Source organism: Leopardus geoffroyi, chromosome B2 (assembly GCF_018350155.1).
Source record: "Leopardus geoffroyi isolate Oge1 chromosome B2, O.geoffroyi_Oge1_pat1.0, whole genome shotgun sequence".
In the NCBI taxonomy this organism is placed as follows: domain Eukaryota; kingdom Metazoa; phylum Chordata; class Mammalia; order Carnivora; family Felidae; genus Leopardus; species Leopardus geoffroyi.
In genome coordinates, this window is record NC_059332.1 from 3,379,806 (window position 1) to 3,403,805 (window position 24,000).

The window sequence follows — 24,000 nt, forward strand, 5'->3', positions numbered from 1 at the left end:
GGGTTCAGTCACATATAGTGTCTAGGTGGCTGCAACACCACATCACTATCTCAAAGCTGTGTCCTTGAGGCAGCTTCTGGAAACAGGGAAGGCAAACAGAACACATATTCCAAAGACAGGGGAAGGAGTAAGGAGCTCCCATCGCCAGGGTCCAGCTCACAAGTCAACCAGTAGTCACATCCTCTCAATGACCTGCCCAACATTTGGGAAGAATCCATTTAATTAGAGATGATAATGGTTCAACTTTCAGCTTATTGTCAGAATCGGGGTCCAGAGTTCTAATTAGTAAATCATGGAGTGGTCTTTATTCATTTCCATAAAATTAATGAGTGATTACGGGGTACCAGACTGTGAACTATGTGCTCTGGTATATTCCTCCTGTTTTCCTTTGTAAAGGTCATGATGTCATTAGTATCATCCCCATTTTTCAGATAAAGGGTTTCTGAGATCTAGTGTATTTTACTGGCAACTTGGCTAAATTTTACCACTCAGGTTTTTATAACAGCCTGATATGGGTTATAATGCACTGAAGAAAAAGTAACTTTTTAAAAAATTCTTTAAATGTTTATATTTGAGAGAGAGAAAGAGACAGAGGGCAAGTGGGGGAAGGACAGAGAGAGAGGGAGACACAGAATCCGAAGCAGGCTCCAGGCTCTGAGCTGTCAACACAGAGCCCTACACGGGGCTTGAACTCCACGAGCCATGAGATCTGACCTGAGCCGAAGTCGGACGCTTAACCAACTGAGCCACCCAGGTGCCCCAAGAAAAAGTAACATTAAAGAGAAGCAGAATTTTATTATTTTTAAGTGTATTTATTTTGAGAGAGAGAGAGAGAGAGTGTGTGTGTGTGTGTGAGCAGGGGAGGGGAAAAGAGAGAGGGAGAGAGAGAAAGCGTGAGCAGAGGAGAGGCAAAGAGAGAGGGAGAAAGAATCCCAAGCAGGTTCTTGTGCTGCCAGCACAGAGCCAGACCCGGGGCTCAAAGTCATGAAACCGTGAGATCACAACCTGAGCCAAAACCAAGAGTTAGATGCTCGATGGAATGAGCCACCCAGGCACGCCCAGAATTTTGTTATTTTGATAAAAACACTTACGTGATACATAGCATCTTCAGTCAGCAGCGATAGTCTCCAGGCATATGAATATGCTCAGAAAGAATTTCCATAGTCCAGGCATTTTAAGTTTTATTTTCACTGGGGTAAAATATACATAAAGAATGGGGCACCTGGGTGGCTCAGTCAGTTAAGCATCCGACTTCGGCTCAGGTCACGATCTCACTGTCCGTGGGTTCGAGCCCCGCGTCGGGCTCTGTGCTGACTGCTCAGAGCCTGGAGCCTGTTTCCGATTCTGTGTCTCCCTCTCTCTCTGACCCTCCCCCGTTCATGCTCTGTCTCTCTCTGTCTCAAAAATAAATAAATGTTAAAAAAAATTAAAAAATATATACATAAAGAAAACCACATATAGCTTACTTATATAGCCCAATGAATCTTTACAAACTGTACATGTCTATAAAACCACCCCCTAGACGAAAGTGTAAAACATTACCAGACATAAGCCAGGAGTGTCTCCCATTTCTCCATTCTACTTGCTCCCAGAGAACTGACTGTCCTGACTGAACAGCACAGATTAGTTTTTCAATCCACTGCCTGATGGCCCTCATTCTTCTTCCCTTCCAGCCATGCTCTCAACTAACTTCTTTCAGTGGGAAAATGTACAACCAGCCCCTCTTCTGTATCTCTCGTGTTTCTGGCACTGCTACCAAAATAAATTTTGAGATTTAGATTATTTAATTTGAAAACAGTAAACTAGTGGAAGGGGAGATGGGCAGGATTCTGTGATGAGTCCCATGATTCTTTTCTCTCTGGTGTGCAGACCTGGTGTAATCCTCTTTCCTAGAATATGGGCAAGACCTCTGGATATGGTGGGATTTCACTACTGTGGGGAAGGAAAAATTCTTCCTCTACCCTTCAAGGTCTTCCAGCTGGCTTAAGAGTTAAGTTGACGTGAGACAGATTAATAGGAGAAACCAACCACAGTTATTACATGTGCCTGGACTACCAATAATAAAATTAAGACCTAAAGAAATGACCAAGGCAGGCAGTGTTTATACTTTTTAGACAAAGAAATAATACATTTTTGAGTAATTGACAGGATAAAGAAAACAGATGTTTGGGAACTTTACTTAGTAAGGAATTCTAAGTGGAATTTGGGCTGAGATAGTAGATTAGTAAAAACATAACAGCTTTCTCTGCCGTTTCTACAGCTTTCTCCACTCTTAAATTTTCCATCTCTGGTGACAAGAATTTCTTTTTACTTCTTAGTATATGGTGGGTATCTTTCATGTGAAAGATTTATTTCCTGCTTTCAGGGAGAGAGCAGAAGGTCTGAGGCCTATGCACTGTCTGTTTCTCTAATAGCTTTAATTCAAAATAATCAGTCTGCCATTGTGGTACATTTTGGGACAACCTGGCCTTGGCTCCTACACTACCATGATTGAATTATATTATATGACAAAATGGAAGTGATTTTTTCAGATGTAGTTAAGGTCCCTAATCAATTGGCTTTGAGTTAATAATAAAAAACGAGAGATCAAGCCTTGCAGATGCTACCACCTTGGAGCCATCTGTGTGGCCCAGCCCATGGTCAACTCCACTGTGTTCTTCAACATCACCCCAGATAGCAAGCCATTTGGCCATATCTCCTTCGAGCTGTTTACAGACAAAGTTCCAAAGACAATGGAAAATTGTTGTGTTCTGTGCACTGGGGAGAATGGACTTGGTCATAAAGTTTCCTGCTTTCATAGGATTAATTGGGGATTAATGTGCCAAGGTGGTGACTTCACACGCTATAATGGCACTGGCAGCAAGCCCACTTATGGGGAGAAACTTGATGAGAATGTCATCCTGAAGCATAGGGATCCTGGCATCTCATCCATGGTCCGCTGGACCCAACACGAATGGTTCCCAGGTTTCGTCTGCGCTGCCAGCACTGAGTGTGATGGTGAGCAGGTGGTCTTTGGCAAGACGAAAGAGGGCACGAATGTTGTGGAAGCCAGGGAACACTTTGGGTCCAGCATTGGCAAGAGCAGCAAGATCACCGTTGCCGACTGCGGACAAATCTAGTGCATTTGACTCGCGTTACATCTAAACTGCCAGACTGTTCCTTCTGTCGCTCAGGGGAGCAGTCCTTCACCCCCATCTGCTCAAAACATCCTACAATCTTTGTGCTCTGGCTGCAGTTCTATGGGTCCCCTAGTTTCCTGATTCCCCTCCAAGTCTAGCTGGATTGCAGAGCTACGTTTATGATTACAAAATAAAAACTAAACAACAACAACAAAAGAGAGAGGGACAGATTATCCTGGGTGAGTCTGACCTAATCAGGTGAGCCTTTTGGAAGAGGATCCAAAAGAGACATAGTAGGAGAGGCTCTCCTGCTAGCTTTGAAGAAGTAAACAGATATGATGTGAACTGCTTATGAAGAGGGTCACGTGGCAGGGGGTGTCCTCTAGGAACTGAGGGTCTGCGTTCTAAAACAACAGGGAACTGAGGTTTGTCAGCCATCAAGCGAGCTAGGAAGACCTCAGATGAGACCGCAACCTTAGCTGACATTGTGAATTGTGTCTGGTGAGACACTAATCAGAAGAGGCAGCTAGGCCATATTCCTGACCCTCTGAAACTATGAGGTAATACATTTGTGTTACTTTAAGTCATTAAATGTGTGTTCATTTGTTATGCACCAATAGAATACTAATATACCAGACTACATGGATGTGGTGTTTTCTTGACTGAAAGTCATTCAAGTAGGTATTTCATTTCCCCTTCTGGAGAAAGAATCATCACCATATGTGACACTCTTGATATGTCCAGTATGGACAAAAAGTGGGGAAATGAACAGTGGTTTGTTATGGTGGGTCAATCAGTTGAGCCAGTTGTGAAATATTAGTTTTTAAGCTGTCACGGATACTTAAATATTTGTTCTTGGCAATCTAGCCAAAGTGGCCCATAGCTCTCATTTAAAACTTTTCTCACTTTCCAAAATCCTTCTTTCAGTTTGGTATCTGACTATTTTCTTCTCCTCTGTTCATGCTTGCACATTAGTTGCATTTCCTTACGTTTGCTCTATTGAGCATCATGGATAAGAATCATTCTTCGCACTTACTTGCTACACTACTTATTTGATAATTGGACATTCATTCATTTATACATGTATTCAATAATTATGAACTTTTACTTTATTCCTTCAAGGAAATAAGACGGATGAAAATAAATAAATAAAAGGGGTGCTTGGGTGGCTCAGTTGGTTAAGCGTCTGACTCTTTTGACTCAGGTCACGATCTCACTCAATTGTGAGATCAAGCCCTGCATTGGGCTCCACACTGACAGTGTGGAGCCTGCTTGGGATTCTCTCTCTCTCGCCTTCCCTCTCTCTCTGCTCCTCCCCTGATCACACTCTTTCTCAAAATAAACATTTTTTTTTTTAAAAAAAGAAAATAAGTAGACAAGAAATAAGATCTTATACTGTGTTCTTTTAAAATATCTAAGTCTCGGGGCACCTGGGTGGCGCAGTCGGTTAAGCGTCCGACTTCAGCCAGGTCACAATCTCGCGGTCCGTGAGTTCGAGCCCCGCGTCAGGCTCTGGGCTGATGGCTCAGAGTCTGGAGCCTGTTTCCGATTCTGTGTCTCCCTCTCTGTCTGCCCCTCCCCCGTTCATGCTCTGTCTCTCTCTGTCCCAAAAATAAAAAAAAAAAAAACGTTGAAAAAAAAATTTTTTTAATATCTAAGTCTCTTGTTAACTATCTAGTTTTCACTCCTCTCTTTTTATTTCTTTCGATTTATTTTCTCAAGAAAGAAGCACATTTGTGTAATAGAAGTTTTCACATCTCAATTTTACCCATTTCCACAGTGTCTTTGAATATGCTGTTATCCCCCATATTTATTGTAAATTCATAACTACCTATATAGCCTTCATTAAATTTGGTATGACACGAAGGGTCAGATTTTCCATTAGGGGCTGATGGTAGAGATGATCCAAATATGGTGAACATGACTGTGGCAGTCCAAAATCCTATACGGAGCAATGAAAATCTTGGAATAGATTTTAGAGCAAGATAGGTTTTAGGGCAAAGCCACACGTATTTCAGAAAACATTTAATCTGTATTTTGGAAACAGTCCCAAGATAATTTGTGGCCCAAGCTGGAGATAGGTATATGGAAATGGATCTGAAGGGTGTAGGATCAAGGTGAAAAGAGTGTAAAGATGGATAAAGCCAAATGTATTGAGATAGACTCACTCAGCAGAAATTATGAATTCAGTATTTTAGCCTAAGTGGCTAGGAATGGCTCAAACAGTTTGAAAGCTTGGATGACTGAAAGATGAACCCAAACGTGGCCCACACTAAATGAAGCTGAAATGCCAAGAACTTCTTAGTATGCTGTAGAGGAAGTTAACCCAAGATTTGAGATTATTGGGATTCTAAAGTATTCATTATGTAAGATCTGCTCATCCAAACCAGGAGGGTTCCAGAGAATATGCCTTTCAGTAGAGCTGTGACAAATAATCATGAGTATAGCTCCAGCATCCTAGAAGAGCTGTGTTGAAGTTCTTCCCTACAAATAAGAAATTACATCAGAAGTTACTGTCATTGAACCGAAATGCCTAAATATAGTGTGAATAATTTGAATGCAGAATGACAGGTATGGACATTAATCAAATAGTCTGACTCACAGAGATCTTTGCCATTGACTAGTTGATTATGGTTCTCTAGAACCGATGTATATAAGAGGTCGACTCAAGTCTTTCTTGATCTGAAAAAGGAGAAAAACTCCAGGCCTTGTGAGTACAAATCTGACTTGAATCCCTTGCACATCATGAATGGTCATGGATCCTTAACCATTCCCAGACTGGAACCAGTTCAGTCACCCATGGCACCTCTACTGATGGGAGAGACAGATCCCCAAGAAGAAACCCTACTACATTGCCAAAGAAATACACTGATAATCTTCCTGCCGGCCATCCCGAAAGGAACATTCAGTCATATGCTATGGTAACTGTGTAGTAGATGAGGGATATAATCATCTTTTCAGAGATTCATGATCATTGGCTCTCAACTGACGATAATTCCCAGAGCTCCAAAGTCTCACTGGGGATCGCCAGTTAGAGAAGGAGTTTAGTAGGGTGACATGATCAATGAAGTTTTGTCTCAGGTGCACGGTTTCTTCTAAGAAATCCACTGTCATTTAAGAATCGCTGCTTTCCAGTGGGTAATCTGTCATTTAACCCTGGTAACTTTCAAGACACTTCCTTTGTTTTAATTTAAAAAAAAAAAAAAAATCTACAAATAGATATGTGGTATCTTATTGATTTCCTATGTAAATTAATATAGAACCACATTATTTTGTGACTCTTTCATGGCATACTAGGATGAGGCTGGTTTTATTGTGGCAGTGTGAGGGCACTAACAAATGTGTCTTACAACAAGTCACAAATTATTTTCAAAACAAATTTTAATTCATTTTTTAAAAACACATACTCAAAGATTTAACAACTCAGAAAATACAGAAAGATGTAAAAGGAAGTTCCAGTTTTTGCTTCACTTACCCAGTTTCTCTGAAACCAGGTAACACTCTTTTAAGTGTCTTTTGAACTCTTGTAAAAGATGGAGATAAGGGCGAGTAAAAATATTACAGTCCATTTTTTAATACTATTGCTCTTGAATTACTATCTTTTATTAATTACAAATACACTTTGAATATTATTCCATAACAATACATTTTGAACTCACCTGTTCTTTCACAAGCTCAACAAAAATTCCTTTGTATGGCTGGATCCTCTAGGATATTTTCACATAGCCAGCAAAACAGCCCTTTTTGGCTAGATATTTTAGTTGATGTGTTTAAAAAATTGCTGCAGTTTGTAATAGTTTTTAGGCTACAAATGTCCTACGAGCAATATTTATCTGCTTGATCCTCCTAGAAGTTAAGCTTATAAGTCAAAGAGTAAGTACACCAGCTTTTTGATGGAATTTGACAGATTCTTCTCCTTCCTACAGGAAGCATGATAGTTAAAGAGACATCTTATAAGAAAGAAAGTGGAATTGGCTAACTCTTCCCGAGGGTGGCAGGATGGACGTGAGAAGAAGGCTGAGTCCCCAGAGGTTATTATAATCTCCTTCCTTGTCAGCTCATGGCTACTAGTCACCAGCTTTATTGTATAATCCGATACTTTAATTTGTTTAAGCCAGGCTTCATTTTTTTTTTTTTTTTAATGCTCAGCCATAACATGTCTTCTTTCAGACTTGCTACCCAAGGGATCTGTGAAAAACCAGGCATTTTTCAGGATTTATTGAGTATGCCAACATCCACCCAGATGTCCATCTCTGTGAATCAGCACAAACGGGCTGAGAATTGCATAGCCAAGAGTTAGAAATTCTTGAATACTTAATACGAAAGAAGCATTCTCTAAGGAGAAATTTAAGCCCAGAGAAAGAATAGAATCTGTCCAATAAAATAAAAGAAAACAAAGCATCAGAAGGAGAACACTGAGAGCGGCTCTTCTCTCGGGGGGGGTCTGGTGGAGGATCTTGGATCTCTGAAGGTAGAGGACTTGCCTGTGGTGCTTGTGGAGAAGAAGCACCAGATAGGTGCTGGCCCAGCCCATGAGACTCAGACACAAGAAATCCCGCAGGGCCATGAGGATGGGAAACGTCCACTTCACGATCTGGCTTCTTGGGAGGACGTACGAGCAGCTATTTCCATGGCTGGCTTGTGACCTGTTTAGGCTGCTCGTGTTTCTGACGTAGTAGAGTAAGTTCGTGCTGACCAAGGAGTTGAGGACCCAGAAGAAGAGGCAGAAGGGAAGGATGTGCCGTGTGGATGCGGGCTTGAGGCCGGCGGGCACGGGGGCTCTGGGGCTGATGGTGGTGGCCTGGACCACGGCGAGGAAGCTGCTGGTGGAGATCGAAAGGCCCCGGGCCACCCTCTCCAGAAACACAAACGCTTTACAGCCCGTGTCGCCCAGGACGTTTCTCACACCAAACATCGCTACTGTTTTCAGCGTTACCTTGGACAAAAGTATCACGGTATTTGTAAAAGCCAAGTGGATGCTAAGAAGGTGTACAGATTTCGTCGCAGTGCCCGAAAAGAAAGCGCACGTATACTTCACAAACACAGAGATGTTCCCCACGATGCCGGGTCCGGTGAGAAGGAGAAAAATGGTTGCCCGGAGATGGTTCAAAACCATGTTTTTGCTTCCAGGGCAGAGAAATTTGCATCCAGCAAGAGCCTTTCGAAGAAAGCTGTGGGCCCAGGTGGATCCGCGAAGAAAAATGCACATCAGAGGGCTCCTCCGGTGCGCAGAGGACAGTCACGTTGTATGTGACAGAGCAGATTTCTGTCCAAAGAACTCTCTTCCTTTCCCCGTGAGTGCTCTCGGCGGGTCATTCTATGTGGCTTCGGATGCGATCCTGAGAATCAGAATACAAAATCTCAAGTGGCAATCCGGATTTTGTTGTCTGGCTCCACACCGGCGAAGACAAACTACGTGCTCCGGAGTTTATGTGTCCCCGATACGTTCGATCCCAGCGTGTGCTGAGCGGAACTAAAATTTCCCCCAACCGGACGTCCCCCTGTGCTTTCCAGTTCTTCGCGTGACATCGCCATCAGCCACCCCCAGGAAATCTGGGTCTTGCTCACCGCCCCACGTCCCCTCACGAGAGCCTGAAAACCTCCCGTTGCATCAGTCTTTTCTAGCTCCCACATTCAGCCTGTCTCATCTGAACCCCTTGGGTTCAGCAGGCATGACGGATCTCATTCTGACGAGGATAACAATTTCCTGGCGTGCCTCCCGATGCCAATCGTTATAGCTCTGATACACAGCCCTGAATCCTTCCAGAGTTGTCTTTGAAAGCCCAAACTGAGTCTGTGACTTCACTGCTTGCAAGTTTTCACCGGGTTTTCCTAGTTTCAACATCAAATCAGACGGCGTAGCCTTTGGAGATGGGACCCCAACTTTTAAAGCCGGATCAGCCAGAGACGTGCAGACATGGTCCGTGGGCTGGACGAGCTCTGATGGGACCTGATGCAGTCTGGGCAGGGCCCGGGGGTTGGGGGGTTGGGGGGACCTTGGAATGCTGCCCGGCAGGGGGGCAGGGGTCTGCACAGGAGGTCTGAGTGCCGCTGAGGACACGGAGGAGACCCCAGGGGAGGCCTGGGTCCCTTCAGGGCGTGTTACCGGCGCCCGGGAGGGGGTGGTTAGGAGAAGCCAGCTAACGAGGAACTGGGTGCTGTCCTGAGACAGGGGCGGTTTAGGAAGTAGGGACTCCCAGGGGCGGGCAGGGTAGCCAAGTGGGCTGGGGCCGCTTGGGTAGGAAAAGACGAAGCACAGCCACGAAGGGTGATGGCGCCGGTCACACTCGCTCCAGAGCCCTGGGGGAATCCGCGTTTGCAGGGAATTGAGCGGTCAGCTGTCCCGCGGCTGTCCTCCCGCCCTGGTTAACAAGGGAACTGAGGCGCCTGCTGTCAGTCCCAGCCCGCCGGCCCCCTTCGCGCCTGGGTGAAAATGCACGCTCTCGCCCCCAACCTCTCCCACCTCCCTTTTCGCCCAGAAGTGGCTAGAACACTGCTGACAGCTTCCCCAGACAACATAAACCGGGAGGTCTGACTGAACCGCGGGGCTTGCACAGGCCCTGTGTGCTTGGAAAGGCGGCCCACAGGCCTTCACCCCGCTCCCTACGCTCCCAGTCCTTAAGGGCTCGGACGACCGTGGCCCGGAAGGCGTCTGGCAGCACGAGCTGCATGAACTTAGGCTTGTGTCCGGGTTTGGCACCAGGAGGCCTCATGACCCGGGGACGTCGGTCGTGGCCTCTGGGCCCCCGCGTCCTCCCCCCCACGGACACGCGGGGAGACCAAGGCCTGCGCCACGTTGTCGGAGAAAGCGTGACAGGATCCCAACTGCCTCGCACCTCATGAAACGAACGGCCCGCCTGACGGCAGGAACAGCAGCCTGAGCCAACCTTCTGGAGTCAGAACGGATTCACTGTTTAGTCAAAGCCCTGGAATCTGTTACAGTGACTGCACTCAGCACAGCTCAGTGCCCCGCCGTGTCCTCATCAAAGAGGTTCCCGTTTGGTTTTGCTTCTCTCGACCCAGAGTCTCCCAAGTTTGCAGCCTTCTTTTCATCTTCCCCCAATTTCCAACTCTGAATCAGAGTTGGGACCGGTGTCTGTGTCACCCAATCAGCCGCTTCTCTTCGTTTCCGACCGAACCCTGGCAGAGGAGGGAGGGACGGTGTCCTCCCAGATTCGTTTTGGGAAATGTCGAAGGAAACCATTTTCCCAGACACCTTTTCCCTTCAGACAGGTGCGTAGAGCCCCTTCTGGATCTAACACCTACCCGCTGAGCCAAGGAGGCGCATCCCTGTCGGCTGGCGTTCTCAACTAACTAACAGATGAGATCAGCGCTTTCGGCTACAGACCCCTCGGGTCCCATTGCAGGGGAGTGCCTCGGGCCCCCACCTCACCACCCGGCAACCCGGCAACGAAGAAGTGGGATTTCGCCAACAGCCACTGCAACGGCCACCCTGGTGGCTGCTAAGAGGTGCCCCCCGCAAGCCGGCGCCCAGGGGCGAAGCAGTATTCCGAATTAAGCCCGGTGTTTCCCCATCATTGTAAGATCCCACAGCAGTGTTTCCCTGTACCTCCCACCGTGGTCCTGAATAGTCTGCCTTAGCGCCTTGAACAAGCGTCATTGAATATTCTCTCCTTTCACATTACCTATAGGTGTACCAGGAACCTGCTAAAAATACTTATGTAACATGTGATGTACATGTGATAAAAAGCCTTTTGAGATAAGCACTATTTTCGTCCCCAATTTTGAATGAGGACACGCAGGCACACATAGATTGCATAAGTTGCGGGGCACCTGGACGGCTCAGTCAGTTAAGCGTCGGACTCTTGATTTCCGCTCAGGTCATGATCTCCCAGTTTGTGGGATTGAGCCCCGCATCTGGCTCCTTGCTGATAGCAAAGGAGCCTTCTTGGAACTCTCTCTCTCCCTCTCTCTCTGCTCCTCCCCTGATCTCTCTCTCTCTCTCTCAAAATACATAAATAAACTTTAAAAATGTCACACACAAAAAAGACTGCATACGTTGCCCACTGAGACTTCTAAGGGCAAAAGAAAAAATAATAATTTTTGCTGGTGCAAAAGAGAGACCCCACCTTCCCTTCTCTTAAGAGTGTTTTCTTAAAAAAAAAAAACTTATAAATTTTTCCTCAGCCCCTTTGAGATGTATGTAAATTTTTTAAAAAGCTAAATAAAAAGCTTACCAGTTTTGCAACCCAAGAATGTTTTTGTCAAGGACCTGTGAGCCACCTTTTGAAACATAAGCCTGAAAGAAGACAGTGCCCTTGTCACCCAGTTGCTACGGGACATTAGGAGCCCAACTTCTGGGAGGACCTTATCCCAAATTGCAAAACTACACCGTGTCATCAGAATTGAGAAATTTATTTATTTTCTCTTCAGATGAAGCCAATTAATTTACACAGCATCATCCAAATCACCAGGTGACTTTAGGACGCACTACGTGTGACAAACGGTGCTGGCCAGACTTCTCACTGGAGGGCAAGCTATCACTTATCTTGAGATAAGATGTATGTGATGGGTTGCACCTGCTTGGCTCTATAAAAAGTGAGCTTTTGTTTTCTCCCATCCAAGTACTAACCAGACCCGACCCTGCTTAATTTGCGAGTAGCTTTTGTTTTCTGTTCCTGCAGTCTCTTTAGTGGATTGTCTGTGGTGCACAGCACATTATGGTTTCCTGCTTTCTCAATAATAAAATTGTTTTCCTTCCCTTTTACTTTTTATTGAGAAGTCTTGTGGTTGGCTGGAGATTTTGTTGCTAATTCTCTTTCTCCAACACCCATAGATAGTAAGTAGCTGAACCAAGGATTGAACCCAGGACTCTAACACAAGAGCACAAGCTCTTAACTCCTGCCATAGTTCCACTGGAGTCAGATGCTTAACTGACTGAGCCACCCAGGCGCCCTGGAAAATGAAGGCTTAAGAAGAGAACATCTTCAGGATGGGCTTAATAGAGACTATAACAAAAATAAAGAGGGGTGCCTGGGTGGCTCAGTCAGCTAAGTGTTGGACTCTAGATTCAGCTGAGGTCATAAACTCATGGTTTGTAAGTTTGAGCCTTGCATCAGGCTCCATGCACACGGACAGTGTGGAGCCTGCTTCAGATTCTCTCTCTCTCTCTCTCTCTCTCTCTCTGTCCCTCCCCCCACCTTTCTAAGTAAATAAATAAATTTTTTAAAAAATAAAGACTTTTGCTCTGTGAAAGACTCTGCTGAGAAGATGGAAAGACATGCCTTAGACTGGGAGAAATATTTACGAAGTGTGTATCAAACAAAGGATTGTTCTAGAATGTAGAAATAACACTCAAAACTCAAAAGGGGAAAGATGAGCAATCCAATTATAAAATGTGCAAAAGGCATGAAATATTTCAATGAAGAGGACAGATGGAAAGCTAGCATGTGACAAGATGTGCAACATCACCAGTTTCCAGAGAAATACACATTAAGATATGTCAGAAAAATGAAAATGTACATGCACAAACGCTCGTACACAAATGTTCACAGCCAGTTTGCCTTCGAATGGCGAAAAGCTGGAAACAACCTGGAAACAACCGGAATGCGCCTCAATGGGTGAATAGTTACACAAAATGAGGTACATCCATACTATACAATAGTATTCAGCAATAAAATTAATTACCTGCAGCCCGTGGCTGGCTCACTCGGTGGAGCGTGGGACTCTTGATCTTGGGGTTGTAGCTTCGAGACCCCCGTGCTGGGTGTAGAGATTCCTTTTTTAAAACTCTTTAAAAAAATTAATTAACTGGGGCGCCTGGGTGGCGCAGTCGGTTAAGCGTCCGACTTCAGCCAGGTCACGATCTCGCGGTCCGTGAGTTCGAGCCCCGCGTCAGGCTCTGGGCTGATGGCTCAGAGCCTGGAGCCTGTTTCCGATTCTGTGTCTCCCTCTCTCTCTGCCCCTCCCCCGTTCATGCTCTGTCTCTCTCTGTCCCAAAAATAAATAAACGTTGAAAAAAAAATTAAAAAAAAAAATTAATTAACTATTGATGCATGCAACAATTTAGATAGATCTCAAGGGTACTATACTGAGTGGGAAAAAAAACTCTAAAGGTCAATAATCCGTCATCTATATATCTACCCTTCCACAACTTTGTTTTGTACGTTTGAATAAGCAATGCATTTGCTAGGGTTTAAAGCTGCATCTATAAAGAAATAAAATAATCCTTCCCCACCCCAGTCCCAAGCTACCCCTTCCCCCACTAACGTCAACCTTTCACCTTTATCCCCTGGGCCCACCTGGAATTTCTTCATACAAATGGAACATACAAGTACAAACGTGTAACTCAAAAGGCCTGTGTTCGCCCCTTCTGCGCATGTTTACGTCTGTCGCCCCGCCCCCCGCTGGTGAGTCCCGGGGGCGCAGTTGGCTTGGCCCCCAGGCTTTGGCCCCCGGCCACGCCCACTCCTGCGCCGGGAGCCCCAGGTGAGCTGAAGGTCTTTCTTGTCTGTTGTGCCCACGTGGCCTCCCTTCTCCACACCCCCCCTTCTAACCCTGTACATGGGATGCAGACCCCACCGTGTTCGTTGGATTGAGCCAGGTAGAGTGGGAAGGTCTGGGTTATCTCGAATAGCAGAGCTTAGAACAGCTTTTTTTGTAGTTACGGAGCCAAGAAACACTGGGGGAAAGAAAAAAAAAAAAAAAAAAGGAATTAGAACAGGGATAATGTGTCTGATACTGGCGATTTCCATAAGGGGCGGTCTCCTCTGCCTACGCCTTGTGTCAAGGAGTTCTCCCTGGTTTGGGCCAGAAAAGATCTTTCCTTTCTCAAATCGATGCAGTTTCTCATAAAGATGTATATAATTAATATCATTAAATGTTTCCTATATTATGTATTTCAAATAACATTGAAGATAGTGTAGCTTTGTTGTTCGATTTATCTGTTAAAGTGAGAGGTCTTGGGTTCAAGAGCTTATGGGATTCAAGTTGTATTTAATGGGATTTTCTTTGCTCCTGCCTCCTTTCCATTCTGGCTGGGGTTCTCGCTCGCTTGCTTGCTTTCCTTCTTTCTTGACGAGTCTTCACTGCCTTCATTAGGTGGTTCCACAAGGGACTTGCCAGCATCCAGATAATCAACAAGCTCAGTAGTGTCTTCAGGGGTCTCTCATAAGATGAGTAAGAATGAGTGGTAGGTTAGGGCAGCGGTTTTCAAGTTCTGTTTGCGTTTCCCTCTTCAATTCAATACTATTAGAATGTTTTTAAAAGTTCATAAATCTAATGAACAAAATATGTATGCCAACACTTTGTCTTGTTGATGTTTTAGTTTCATGCCTTCGGGTGTGTGTGCAGTGATATAATTCATTGTAGTTTTGATTTGCGGTTCCTTCAGGATTCATGATGTTGTGCACCTTTTCATACGTTTACTGGACATTGAATACCATTTAGTGGAGGTGGCTGTTCAAGCCTTTGCCCATTTTTATTGGGTTGTTTATTTTTCTTTATTGACGTCTAAGAGTCTGCATATATTTGAATCTTTTGTCAGTTATGTGTATTGTGCATATCTTGTCCCAATCTGTGGTATCTCTACTCAGCTTCTTAATGATGACTATTGATGGATAGAAAATCCTAATTTTAATATTGTCCAAATTATAATTCTTTTTAGGGTTAGCCTGTTTGACATCCTGTTCTTTAAAAAAAAATATCTGTCTACTCTGTCGTCATAAAGATATTCTCTTACACTTTCTTCTAAAAGCTTTATTATTCTACATATTAAAATCTTTATTCCATCTCTGTTTGGGTTATGTAGGTTAGGAGGTCAGGTGCATTTTTCCATGTGGATATTTCAGAAACCCAACATAATTCACTTAAAGTCCATTTTTGACCCACTGCAATGAAGTGTTGCCCTTATAATAAATCAGATTATTATAAATATGTAGTCTGGGCTTAGTTTCTTGTTCTCTTGATCAGTTTTCTCATTCTAGTAGGTCCTTTATATTTTCACATAAACTTAAGCATACAAGTTTATACACACACACACACACACACACATTTTGGAATATTAATCCAAATTGCACTGCAACTTAAAGAGTGATTATGGGGAGAGGGTGCCTGGGTGGCTCAGTTGGTTAAGTGTCCAACTCTTGATTTTGGCTCAGGGCATGATCTCATGGTTCGTAAGACTGAGCCCTGCGCCAGACTCTACCCTGCCTGCTTGGGATTCTCTCCCTCCCTCTCTCTCTCTGCCCCACCCCCCCTTCTCAAAATAAATAAATAAACTTAAAAATTTTTAAAAATTTTGGGAGAATTGACACCTTAAACATATTGAGTTTTACTTTCCACGAACGTAGGATTCTTATTTATTTATGTAGCTTTAATGTATCAATGTTTCATAGTTTTCAGTGGAGAAATAGCATAAGTGATTTGCTTGTTTTCTCTTATATATTTGATGTTTAAATTTTTGGTAAAATTTTCAGTTATGTATTGCTAATAGGTAGAAGGCAATTATTTTTCTATTGACCTTCAATCTATTGAACTTACTAGTTTCACTTCTTTTTCCTTCTTTCCTGTTTCCTACACACACAATTTTATTAATGGTGAGTAAAAAAAATTTTACTTATTCCATTTTCTTTTCTTTTCTCTTCTCTTCATTGTTTTTTTTTTTTTGTTTGTTTGTTTTTGTTTTTTGTTTTGTTTTTACCTTCTCACAGGGTCTAGAGTCTCCAGAACAATGCTGAGGGGAAATGATGATAATAAACATCTGCCTCATTCCTAACCTCGGAGATAAGCATTTAAAATTTCCATATTGAATATGACGTTAACTGTGGTTTTCCTGTAGCTAATGTCTATCAATTTAAGAAACTTGCTTTCCTTTATAATTTCCCTGAGAAGTTTTATTTATATTTTTCATGACTGGGTGTTGATTTTTGTCAAGTGTGTTTATGGCTCTACTAAAACGAATGCATGTTTTCTTTGTCCTTTGATGTCTTTATGAGATTCATTATTTTCCTCGGTTTATTGAATGTTAATCCCTTCTTGTATCTGGGGAATAAATTACACTGGAGCATAATATATTATCCTTTTTATGTATTGTTGGGTTCTGTTTGCCAATATTTTGTTTACAATTGCATTTATATTCATAAGCAATGTTAACCTATGATTTTGTTACCTTGCAATGTCCTTTTTCAGATTTTTGTATCAAAGTTGTGCAAACTCCCTTCAAATGAGTTTGGAGGTATTCCTGGGATTTTGCTGATGGCCAAATAACTCCCTCGTTTAACTCTATGTAGGCTGGAAGTTGGCCTAGGATGTTTCCATCCCATCTTTTCTCCTCTGTCCTTCACTCAGAATCATACTTGCATCTTGATTGGATGGCTCTTGGACCTCCCGGGCTCCCTCCACATTTTCTCTCACAGTCTGTTTGCCCTGGCAACTTCCCTGCATATTTAATTTGGTCTTGGTGTTTGCTTCTCGGAAAACCCAGGCCAGCACACTATTTTTATAATACGCTTCTAGTTTAGGCTGCACAGAATTTTTGCCGTGCAAAAAATTTCACTACATCATCTACCTGTTAGCTACTAACAGAATCAGTATAGAAAGCAGGTTTCCCCACATCTCGGCGGGCACTCCGGCGGGGAGGCCGGTGGGAGGCCCTGCTGATCAGCACAAAGGGGCTGAGACTGGCGTAACCGAGCGTTAGAAATAGTTTCATATTTAACACCGTGTGGTCATTGGTCAAGAAGGAGCCGATGCAGAAGGAGAAAATGAAGTCTGCCCAATAAAAGAGAAGGAAGCAGGCCATGAGGAGGAGGGCACTCCGCGTAGCTGTCGTCTCTGGGCTGGAATTTCTCTGGAATCTGGAGCTCCGCAGGTGGCGCGCACTCTGGCGATGCTTGCACAGACGGAAAGCCACGTACCCGCTGCTCCAGCCCATGAGGCTCTGGGAGATGATGTCCCGCAGCGCCATGAGAGTCAGGAAGAGCCACCTGACGACCAGCCCAGAGGGCAGCATATGGCAATAGGGGTGGGAGCCAGACGGTGTGATCCCGGACCCGTTCGTGCTCTGGGCGGCTGTGATGTAGGAGAGCAAGTTGGAGCTTCTCAGGGAATTCAAGATCCAGAGGAGGAGGAGAGAGGGGAGCACTTGCCACGCGGTGTGGGGCTGGAGCTTTCTCCACGAGGAGGTCCTGGGGCTGATGGTGATGGCCTGGACCACGCTGAGGAGACAGGGGGTGCACATTGACAGGCCACGGGCCACTCTCCCCAGATAAAACACAGTTTTGCAACTGGCACTATCTAGAAAGTTACTGACGTGAAAAGCTGCTGTTATATCGAAAATGCCTCTGGCACAAAGTGTCATGGTATTGCTAAAAGCCAGGTGGACGAGGAGAAGGTCTGTGGGCTTTTTCTTAGGACCCATGACAAAAACGTACACATGGCTCGCAAACAAAAAGAAGTTTCCCGCACAGCCAGGTCCAATAAGAGAAAGCAAGGTTGTTCCCCGGATGAAGTCAATCCAATTTATCTTCCACCTCATGGACAGTACAGGAAAAACCTTTTGAGGAAAACAAACAAGTGAGGACGGCGAAGACAAACATGTTTTATGGCTGTGGCCTCTCTCCGGTTGACTGAAGGGGACAGAGAAGCGGAAATACCGCAGTGTGTGCATGGTCCTGCCTATGCGTTCTGCTCAATCCACGCTTTCTCTGCCCTTTATGCGTCTGCAGCAGCATTTGATTTGTAGAAGGGATAACTGTAAACTCTGCATGTCCCACATCACACACGGTCCACCCGATTCCCTAACTTTACCTTCTGAACGCTCCACCTGTCCGTGCGCCTGCGACAGTGTTCCCTCTGGACGTCCCGCTCGAGGTCACGTGTTCCCCAACCCGCGGTCAATTCCTGCTTTGTGACGCTGCATTTCACCGTCCCTCACGTCCGATATCCAGCCAGCTTCACGTTGTAGGGCGCATTGTGGGTCCTCCCCACCCCCTCTGGTAGCCTGTGCCTTCGTGACTCTACTGCTATGAGCCCTGGCTGGAAACAGTTGACCTTGTCTGGAGAATTGCCTCTGGCAAGAGAAAGCAACCTCTACCACGAGGATACACACTCCCCCACCCCTGTCCGGGCCTTATTCAGAGAACCTAGGCCGGTTACCGCCTGCGGGAAGGAGCTCGGCCACCTCCACATGTGGGGTGCTCCGTTAGGCAGATTCATTCCTTGGTCTCGTAGGCTGGACGTGGCTGATATGTTCTGATAACTAAGACCACATCTGGAACTTGTTTTCACCGGTTCACCCCTCCTTTATCTTCACTTCCTCCAACCCCCACCCCCACCCGGCAATAAATCCTGTGAACAGAATTAAACTTTCAGAATCTGCTTTGAGGAAATCCAGTTATGGCTAATGTCATACTGATTATGTTTCTTTTTTTTTTTTAATTTTTTAAATTTAAATTCCAATTAGTTAACCTAAGTGTAGTCTTGGCTTCAGGAATGGAACCCGGTGATTCATCTCTTACATATGACACCCAGGGCTCATCCCAACGAGGGCCCTCCTCAATGCCCATCCTCCAGTTAGCCCATCCCCCCACTCACCCCGCTCTAGCAACCCTCAGTTTGTTCTCTGTATTTAAGAGTCTCTTATGGTTTGCCTCCCCCTCTGTTTTAATCTTATTTTTCCTTCCCTTCCCCTATGTTCATCTGTTGAGTTTCTCAAATTTCACATATGAGTGAAATCACATGGAATCTGTCTTTCTCTGACTGACTTATTTTGCTTAGCATAATACCCTCCAGGTACATCCACGTTGTTGCAAAAAGCAAGATTTAAATTTTTTTCATTGCTGAGGAGTATTCCATTGTGTGTGTGTGTGTGTGTGTGTGTGTGTGTGTGTGTGTATGTATATATACACACCACATCTTCTTTATCCACTCATCAGTAGATGGACATTTGGGCTCTTTCCATAATTTAGCTATTGTTGATAGCGCTGTTGTAAATATTGGGGTGCATCTGCCCCCTTTTGAACCAGCATTTGTGTATCCTTTGGATAAATACTTAATAGTGCAATTACTGAGTTGTAGGGTAATTTTATTTTTAACTTTTTGGGGAACCTCCATACTGTTTTCCAGAGTGGCTGCATCAGCTTGCATTCCCACCAACAGTGCAAGAGTGTTCTCCCCTTTCTCCACATCCTTGCCAACATCTGTTGTTTCCTGAGTTGTTAATTTTAGTGATTCTGACTGGCTTGAGGTAATATCTCGTGGTTTTGATTTGTATTTCCCTGATGATGAGTGATGTTGAGCATCTTTTCATGTGTCTGCTGGCCCTCTGGATGTCTTTTTTGGAAAAGTGTCTATTCATGTTTTTGCACACTTCTTCACTGGATTATTTGGTTTTTAGGTGTTGAGCTGGGTAAGTTCTTTATAGATTTTGGATATTAACGCTTTATCTGATATGTCGTTTGCAAATATCTTCTCCCATTCTGTCGGTTGCCTTTTAGTTTTTGTTGATTGCTTCCTTCCTTGTGCAGAAGCTTTTTATCTTGACGAAGTCCTAATTGTTCATTTTTGCTTTTATTTCCCTTGCCTCCAGTGACACGTCCAGTAAGAAGTTGCTTGGCCGGGCCAAAGACATTGCTGCCTGTTTTCTCCTGCAGGATTTTGATGGTTTCCTGTATCACATTTAGGTCTTTTATCCATTTTGAATTTATTTTTGTGTAACGTAACATTTGTCTAACCTGACCATTTTCTCCATCAGAAGTGCTACCCCGATATCTCATACTGTGGTTAGTATATTTTCCTAGCTCCTGACTCTTCCCTAAAAATAGGATTTTCCCTATTCACTTTGTGCCAGTTGAGATTTCAAATCAGAAGTCTGTTTCTTTGAATCTCTATCTTACAGTCCCTTGATGGCTTTGCATTTAGTCCAAGCTCAATTGCCTTCTCTTGATCTGTGCAAAGCTACCTGCTTGACATCCTTGCTTTTGGATCCATCTTGTAGGAAACTGCTAGCGTACATTTAACTCCTGCAAACAAACTGAATCTTGGCACTTATCTGACCCACAGGAATATGCACAAAGTCCCTATGCCTCACCTGCTACCACCCTTCTTGTCTCTCACTCCTGTCTATTCATCAGAAACCAGCTGCTATGGACTGAATGTTTGTGTCCCCCACAATTCAACATAAGAATGTGATGTGATGTGATGTGATGTGATGTGTTATTAGGAAGGGTGGGGGGACTTGGGAGTTGATTAGGTTTAGATGAGGTCATAACAATGGACAGGATTAATGCCCTTGTACCAGCATTCTTTTTTTTTTTTTTTTAATTTTTTTTTTCAACATTTATTTTATTTTTGGGACAGAGAGAGACAGAGCATGAACGGGGGAGGGGCAGAGAGAGAGGGAGACACAGAATCGGAAACAGGCTCCAGGCTCTGAGCCATCAGCCCAGAGCCTGACGCGGGGCTCGAACTCACGGACCGCGAGATCGTGACCTGGCTGAAGTCGGACGCTTAACCGACTGCGCCACCCAGGCGCCCCAACATTCTTTAGATTTGTAAAATTATGAATACATTTCAAAATTTCTAGAAGAATATCTTTTTTAAATTAAATTAAATATTAAAAAATTTAAGTCAACATATCTAAATATCTTTTCGTTTCTCTGTAAAAGAAGCCCAAAGTAGATAAAACTGTATTTAGTAATTACTGTTGGAATATTTTGTCTTGTTTGGAAACGATCCAGCTTTCTAATGGATTTCACTTAATTTACCATTTAACCTAATCCAGCAAAATTTTAAAGTTTTAGGTTACCAAAAAGACTTGGAAAAATCAAGTGGACATAAATGTTACTGGAAGGCTTATTTATAAAAATTTATCTTCCATTTACTTGCTTTTAAAAGTTATATGTAGATTACGTGCAAAAACCTCACTAAACATTAGGCAAAATCAGCCATTGTCTTAAGCTATCACATTTTGTTTGTTGTTCACAGGTCTCCTGGGACTAGCTAAGTTTACTTAGCTAGTAAACTCAGAATAAAATTTTTACACTTAATGTCAACAATTCTAAAGACACGTCTGTTTCAAAGAAACCATCAGCCTTAAACTAGCTTTTTTAAATGGTAGTTTATTTTTTATTTTCATTTCTTGAGGTAGAGAGAGAGAACAAGCAGGAGAGTGGGGCAGAGGGAAAGAGAGAATCCGGAGCAGCCTCCACATTGCATGGAGCCTGACTCGGAGCTCGATCTTGAGACCGTGAGATCGTGACCTGAGCCGAAATCAAGAGTCGGACGCTTAACGGACTAGGCCACCCAGGTGCCCCTAAACTAGCTTTTATATCAAGTATTTTATTAGATCACGTGAACTTGCATAACATTTGGGTTAGTTTCTACCTTTCTGAGTTTTAGAATGCCCAATGTTTATGAGCACCTGACTTTAAATCAACTAAATAGAGCTCTTTTACAAATCAATTTTAGCAATACCATTCGGGGATAGAAAAATATCTCACATAGACCACAACAGTCCTACCATCATTGGATTGCTTAATATTGAAAGGAAAAAGAGGCATCTGCCCGAGTTGAGGTCAAAGAATAAAGAACGATAGGGAACAAAACTAGAATTGCCTTCATTATTCCAACCATAAGATTTACAATGTTAAGGTATCAGTGTTTTCAAGATTTATTTCCTTTATAAGCCTGAGACCCAAGGGCTGTGCCCGGCTCAGCGGTGGGAAATGATAAAAGAAGCATCCCGGAGGCTGCATTTAAACCCTGGGCGTGCACCCCAATCTGGCTGTGTCTAGCTCTATGATTTGGGGAGCCCGGATTTTCTCTCTCTTATATCGTACTTGCTAAATGGTTCAGTAGTTGGCGACTCTCCGCTATAACAAATATAACACTGTAGCAAATAAATAGGATGAAACCATGGATATGCTGAAGCATTCGGTCAGGACCTGGGACACGTTCATAAGGCGCATCTCGGTTCACATTAGTGACTTGGTTTTGCTTCCAGGCGCTGCCCCCCTTTCCCTCACTCTTTGTGACCATCCCCACTCTGCTCCCCTGATCTCTCCTTCCCAGGCCGGCCCGTCCATTTCTACCTCCCACCTGACTGACCTGCCCAGTCTCCCGGAGACTGGGGCCTGAATCCCCAGGCGGCGTACCCGGCCTCGTTGACCCGGGACGCACACTCGTGCCCGGACTCAACACCCGCTAGCTTTGCGGTCCGCCGCTCCGACCTTCAAACCCTGGTTCCTCCGCTCTCCCTCTACATGTTACGTGACCTCCCTAGGACCCCACGACCCCCATCTGTAAAATGGGACCGATGCTTTGTATCGGACTGGTCTGTTGGGAGGACGGAGTGAGCGTCACTGCCTGGAAACTACTAAAGAGCAGTTCCCTAAAAGACAACCATCAGTGTCATGTGCGCTTTCCCTCCACCCTTTGTGTCAGTGTCTCAGCAATTCTAAGAGTCTACTGTGTTAGGTTTTGAAGCTACTGTGCCGTTTAAAAGAAAAATGCAGAATACAAGTAACAACACTTGGAATTCTAAATCTTAGTAGAGCAGGCAAGCATGCCCAGTGCCGAAAAGGCAGAACTAACGGGCACAGAGCCCCTCTGCCGGGAGGGGACGTGCACACGAGCTGAGAGAAAACTCCAGAGAGTCAGTGCGCGCGCGCACACCCGGGTGAGCCGCCCTGGGCGTCCATCTGACGCACCCCCCCACCCCCCCGGGAGGAAGGGGCAGCGTCGGGCTCAGCGTGGACCCCCGGGCTCACCTCCTGTGCAGCACAGAGAAGCCGCGTCTCCCGATGGGCTGGGCGGCGGCCAGCTGTCCTCCCCCTGGGTCCCGGCCGCTCCTGCCGCACAACCGACCCAGCAGAGCGGCTCCGACTCTCCTTCCTCTCCTCTGGCGCCTGCCCGGCCCCGCCCTGCCCCCCAACGGCCTGTGTCCAAAGCCAAGGCTGGCGCCCACCCGTGGCCGCCAGGGGTACCCACCTCGTCAGCTGCACGCGGCCCTGCTCGGGGAGAGGGTGTTCTGGCCGCAGCGCCAGCCGGGCCCTGTTATACCTCCCCGAGTCCCCGTGCCCCTGGCTCAGGCGCTGAGGTCACGATGTCAGTGTCAAGGGCTCCTTGTGCACCAGGTGGGTCCCCGGGGCCCACTTCTCCCCTCTCCCTGATGCTCTGTAATTTGCGGAGCCGGGAACCGTCCTCATGCAATTAGAGTAAACACACTGCAGGCTGAGCGCTGGTGCAGCTGGGGCCCTGGGGGGGCCCGGGGTCCCCGGACTTCATTAGGGCCTCCTGCCAACCCCACCCATACCCCACTGGTCGCCACAGCTCAGGAACAGACACCTGAGAATCACAAGTGCTCACTTCGTTAATAGTTTAAACTGCACCCACACTGGTAACAGATCATTGAGGGGCAGGGTCAGAATCCCCACTGCCCCCCCCCCACCTCCTGATAGATGGGGTCCAGAAGGGAGCAGGAGGGGGACTCCTGGGGTGCTGACTTCCTGATCTGGGGGCTGGTCGTGGGCTCTGGGTCCGTCCATACAGCTCACTGAGGTGCTCCCTTCTGAGTGGGTTCGTTTCTTTTGCAAGTTTGCCTCCAAATGGTTGGTGGCCCAGAAGGTCAGGTCCTGCGGTCATGGTCCAGACCCGGGTCTGAGTGGGATGAGTGTACCCCCCACCCAGAGTTGTTCCGGGTCCCTAGTGCCACTTACAGAGATGGCTCCTTTCTAGCTGGTCCATTCAAGCAGGGGAGGGAAGCTGCCCCCTCCCCACCCGCGCCTCGCGCCACAGACGGGCTTACATAGTCCTTCTCCGCAGGACCTGGCTGTGAAGGAAGGCCCCGGACTGACAGGTGCTGGCTGGGCCCCGGGGTGAGCTGGGTTCCCGTCAGCTGGGTGAGGTGGGGGTTAGTGGA

At 45.4% G+C, this 24,000-nt stretch overlaps 2 protein-coding genes, 1 long non-coding RNA gene and 1 pseudogene across 3 annotated transcripts; 2 read left to right on the plus strand and 2 right to left on the minus strand.

The window, feature by feature from the left end:
* Positions 1–2,378: 2,378 nt before the first annotated feature.
* LOC123609465 lies at positions 2,379–3,223 on the plus strand (annotated as a pseudogene).
* Positions 3,224–7,335: 4,112 nt separating this feature from the next.
* LOC123609431 (vomeronasal type-1 receptor 4-like) lies at positions 7,336–8,439 on the minus strand. Its single transcript, XM_045500494.1, has one exon. It carries the CDS (start codon positions 8,326–8,328, stop codon positions 7,336–7,338), a length of 993 nt encoding a protein of 330 aa, XP_045356450.1. The 5' UTR covers positions 8,329–8,439.
* Positions 8,440–13,380: 4,941 nt separating this feature from the next.
* On the plus strand, positions 13,381–16,063 carry LOC123609527. Its single transcript, XR_006717800.1, has 2 exons — positions 13,381–13,568; positions 15,791–16,063. It is a non-coding gene; the product is annotated as an uncharacterized LOC123609527 (long non-coding RNA).
* A 148-nt stretch (positions 16,064–16,211) lies between these two features.
* Positions 16,212–17,883, minus strand: LOC123609427 (vomeronasal type-1 receptor 43-like). The gene has a single exon (XM_045500489.1). It carries the CDS (start codon positions 17,746–17,748, stop codon positions 16,651–16,653), a length of 1,098 nt encoding a protein of 365 aa, XP_045356445.1. The 5' UTR covers positions 17,749–17,883; the 3' UTR covers positions 16,212–16,650.
* Positions 17,884–24,000: the final 6,117 nt, after the last annotated feature.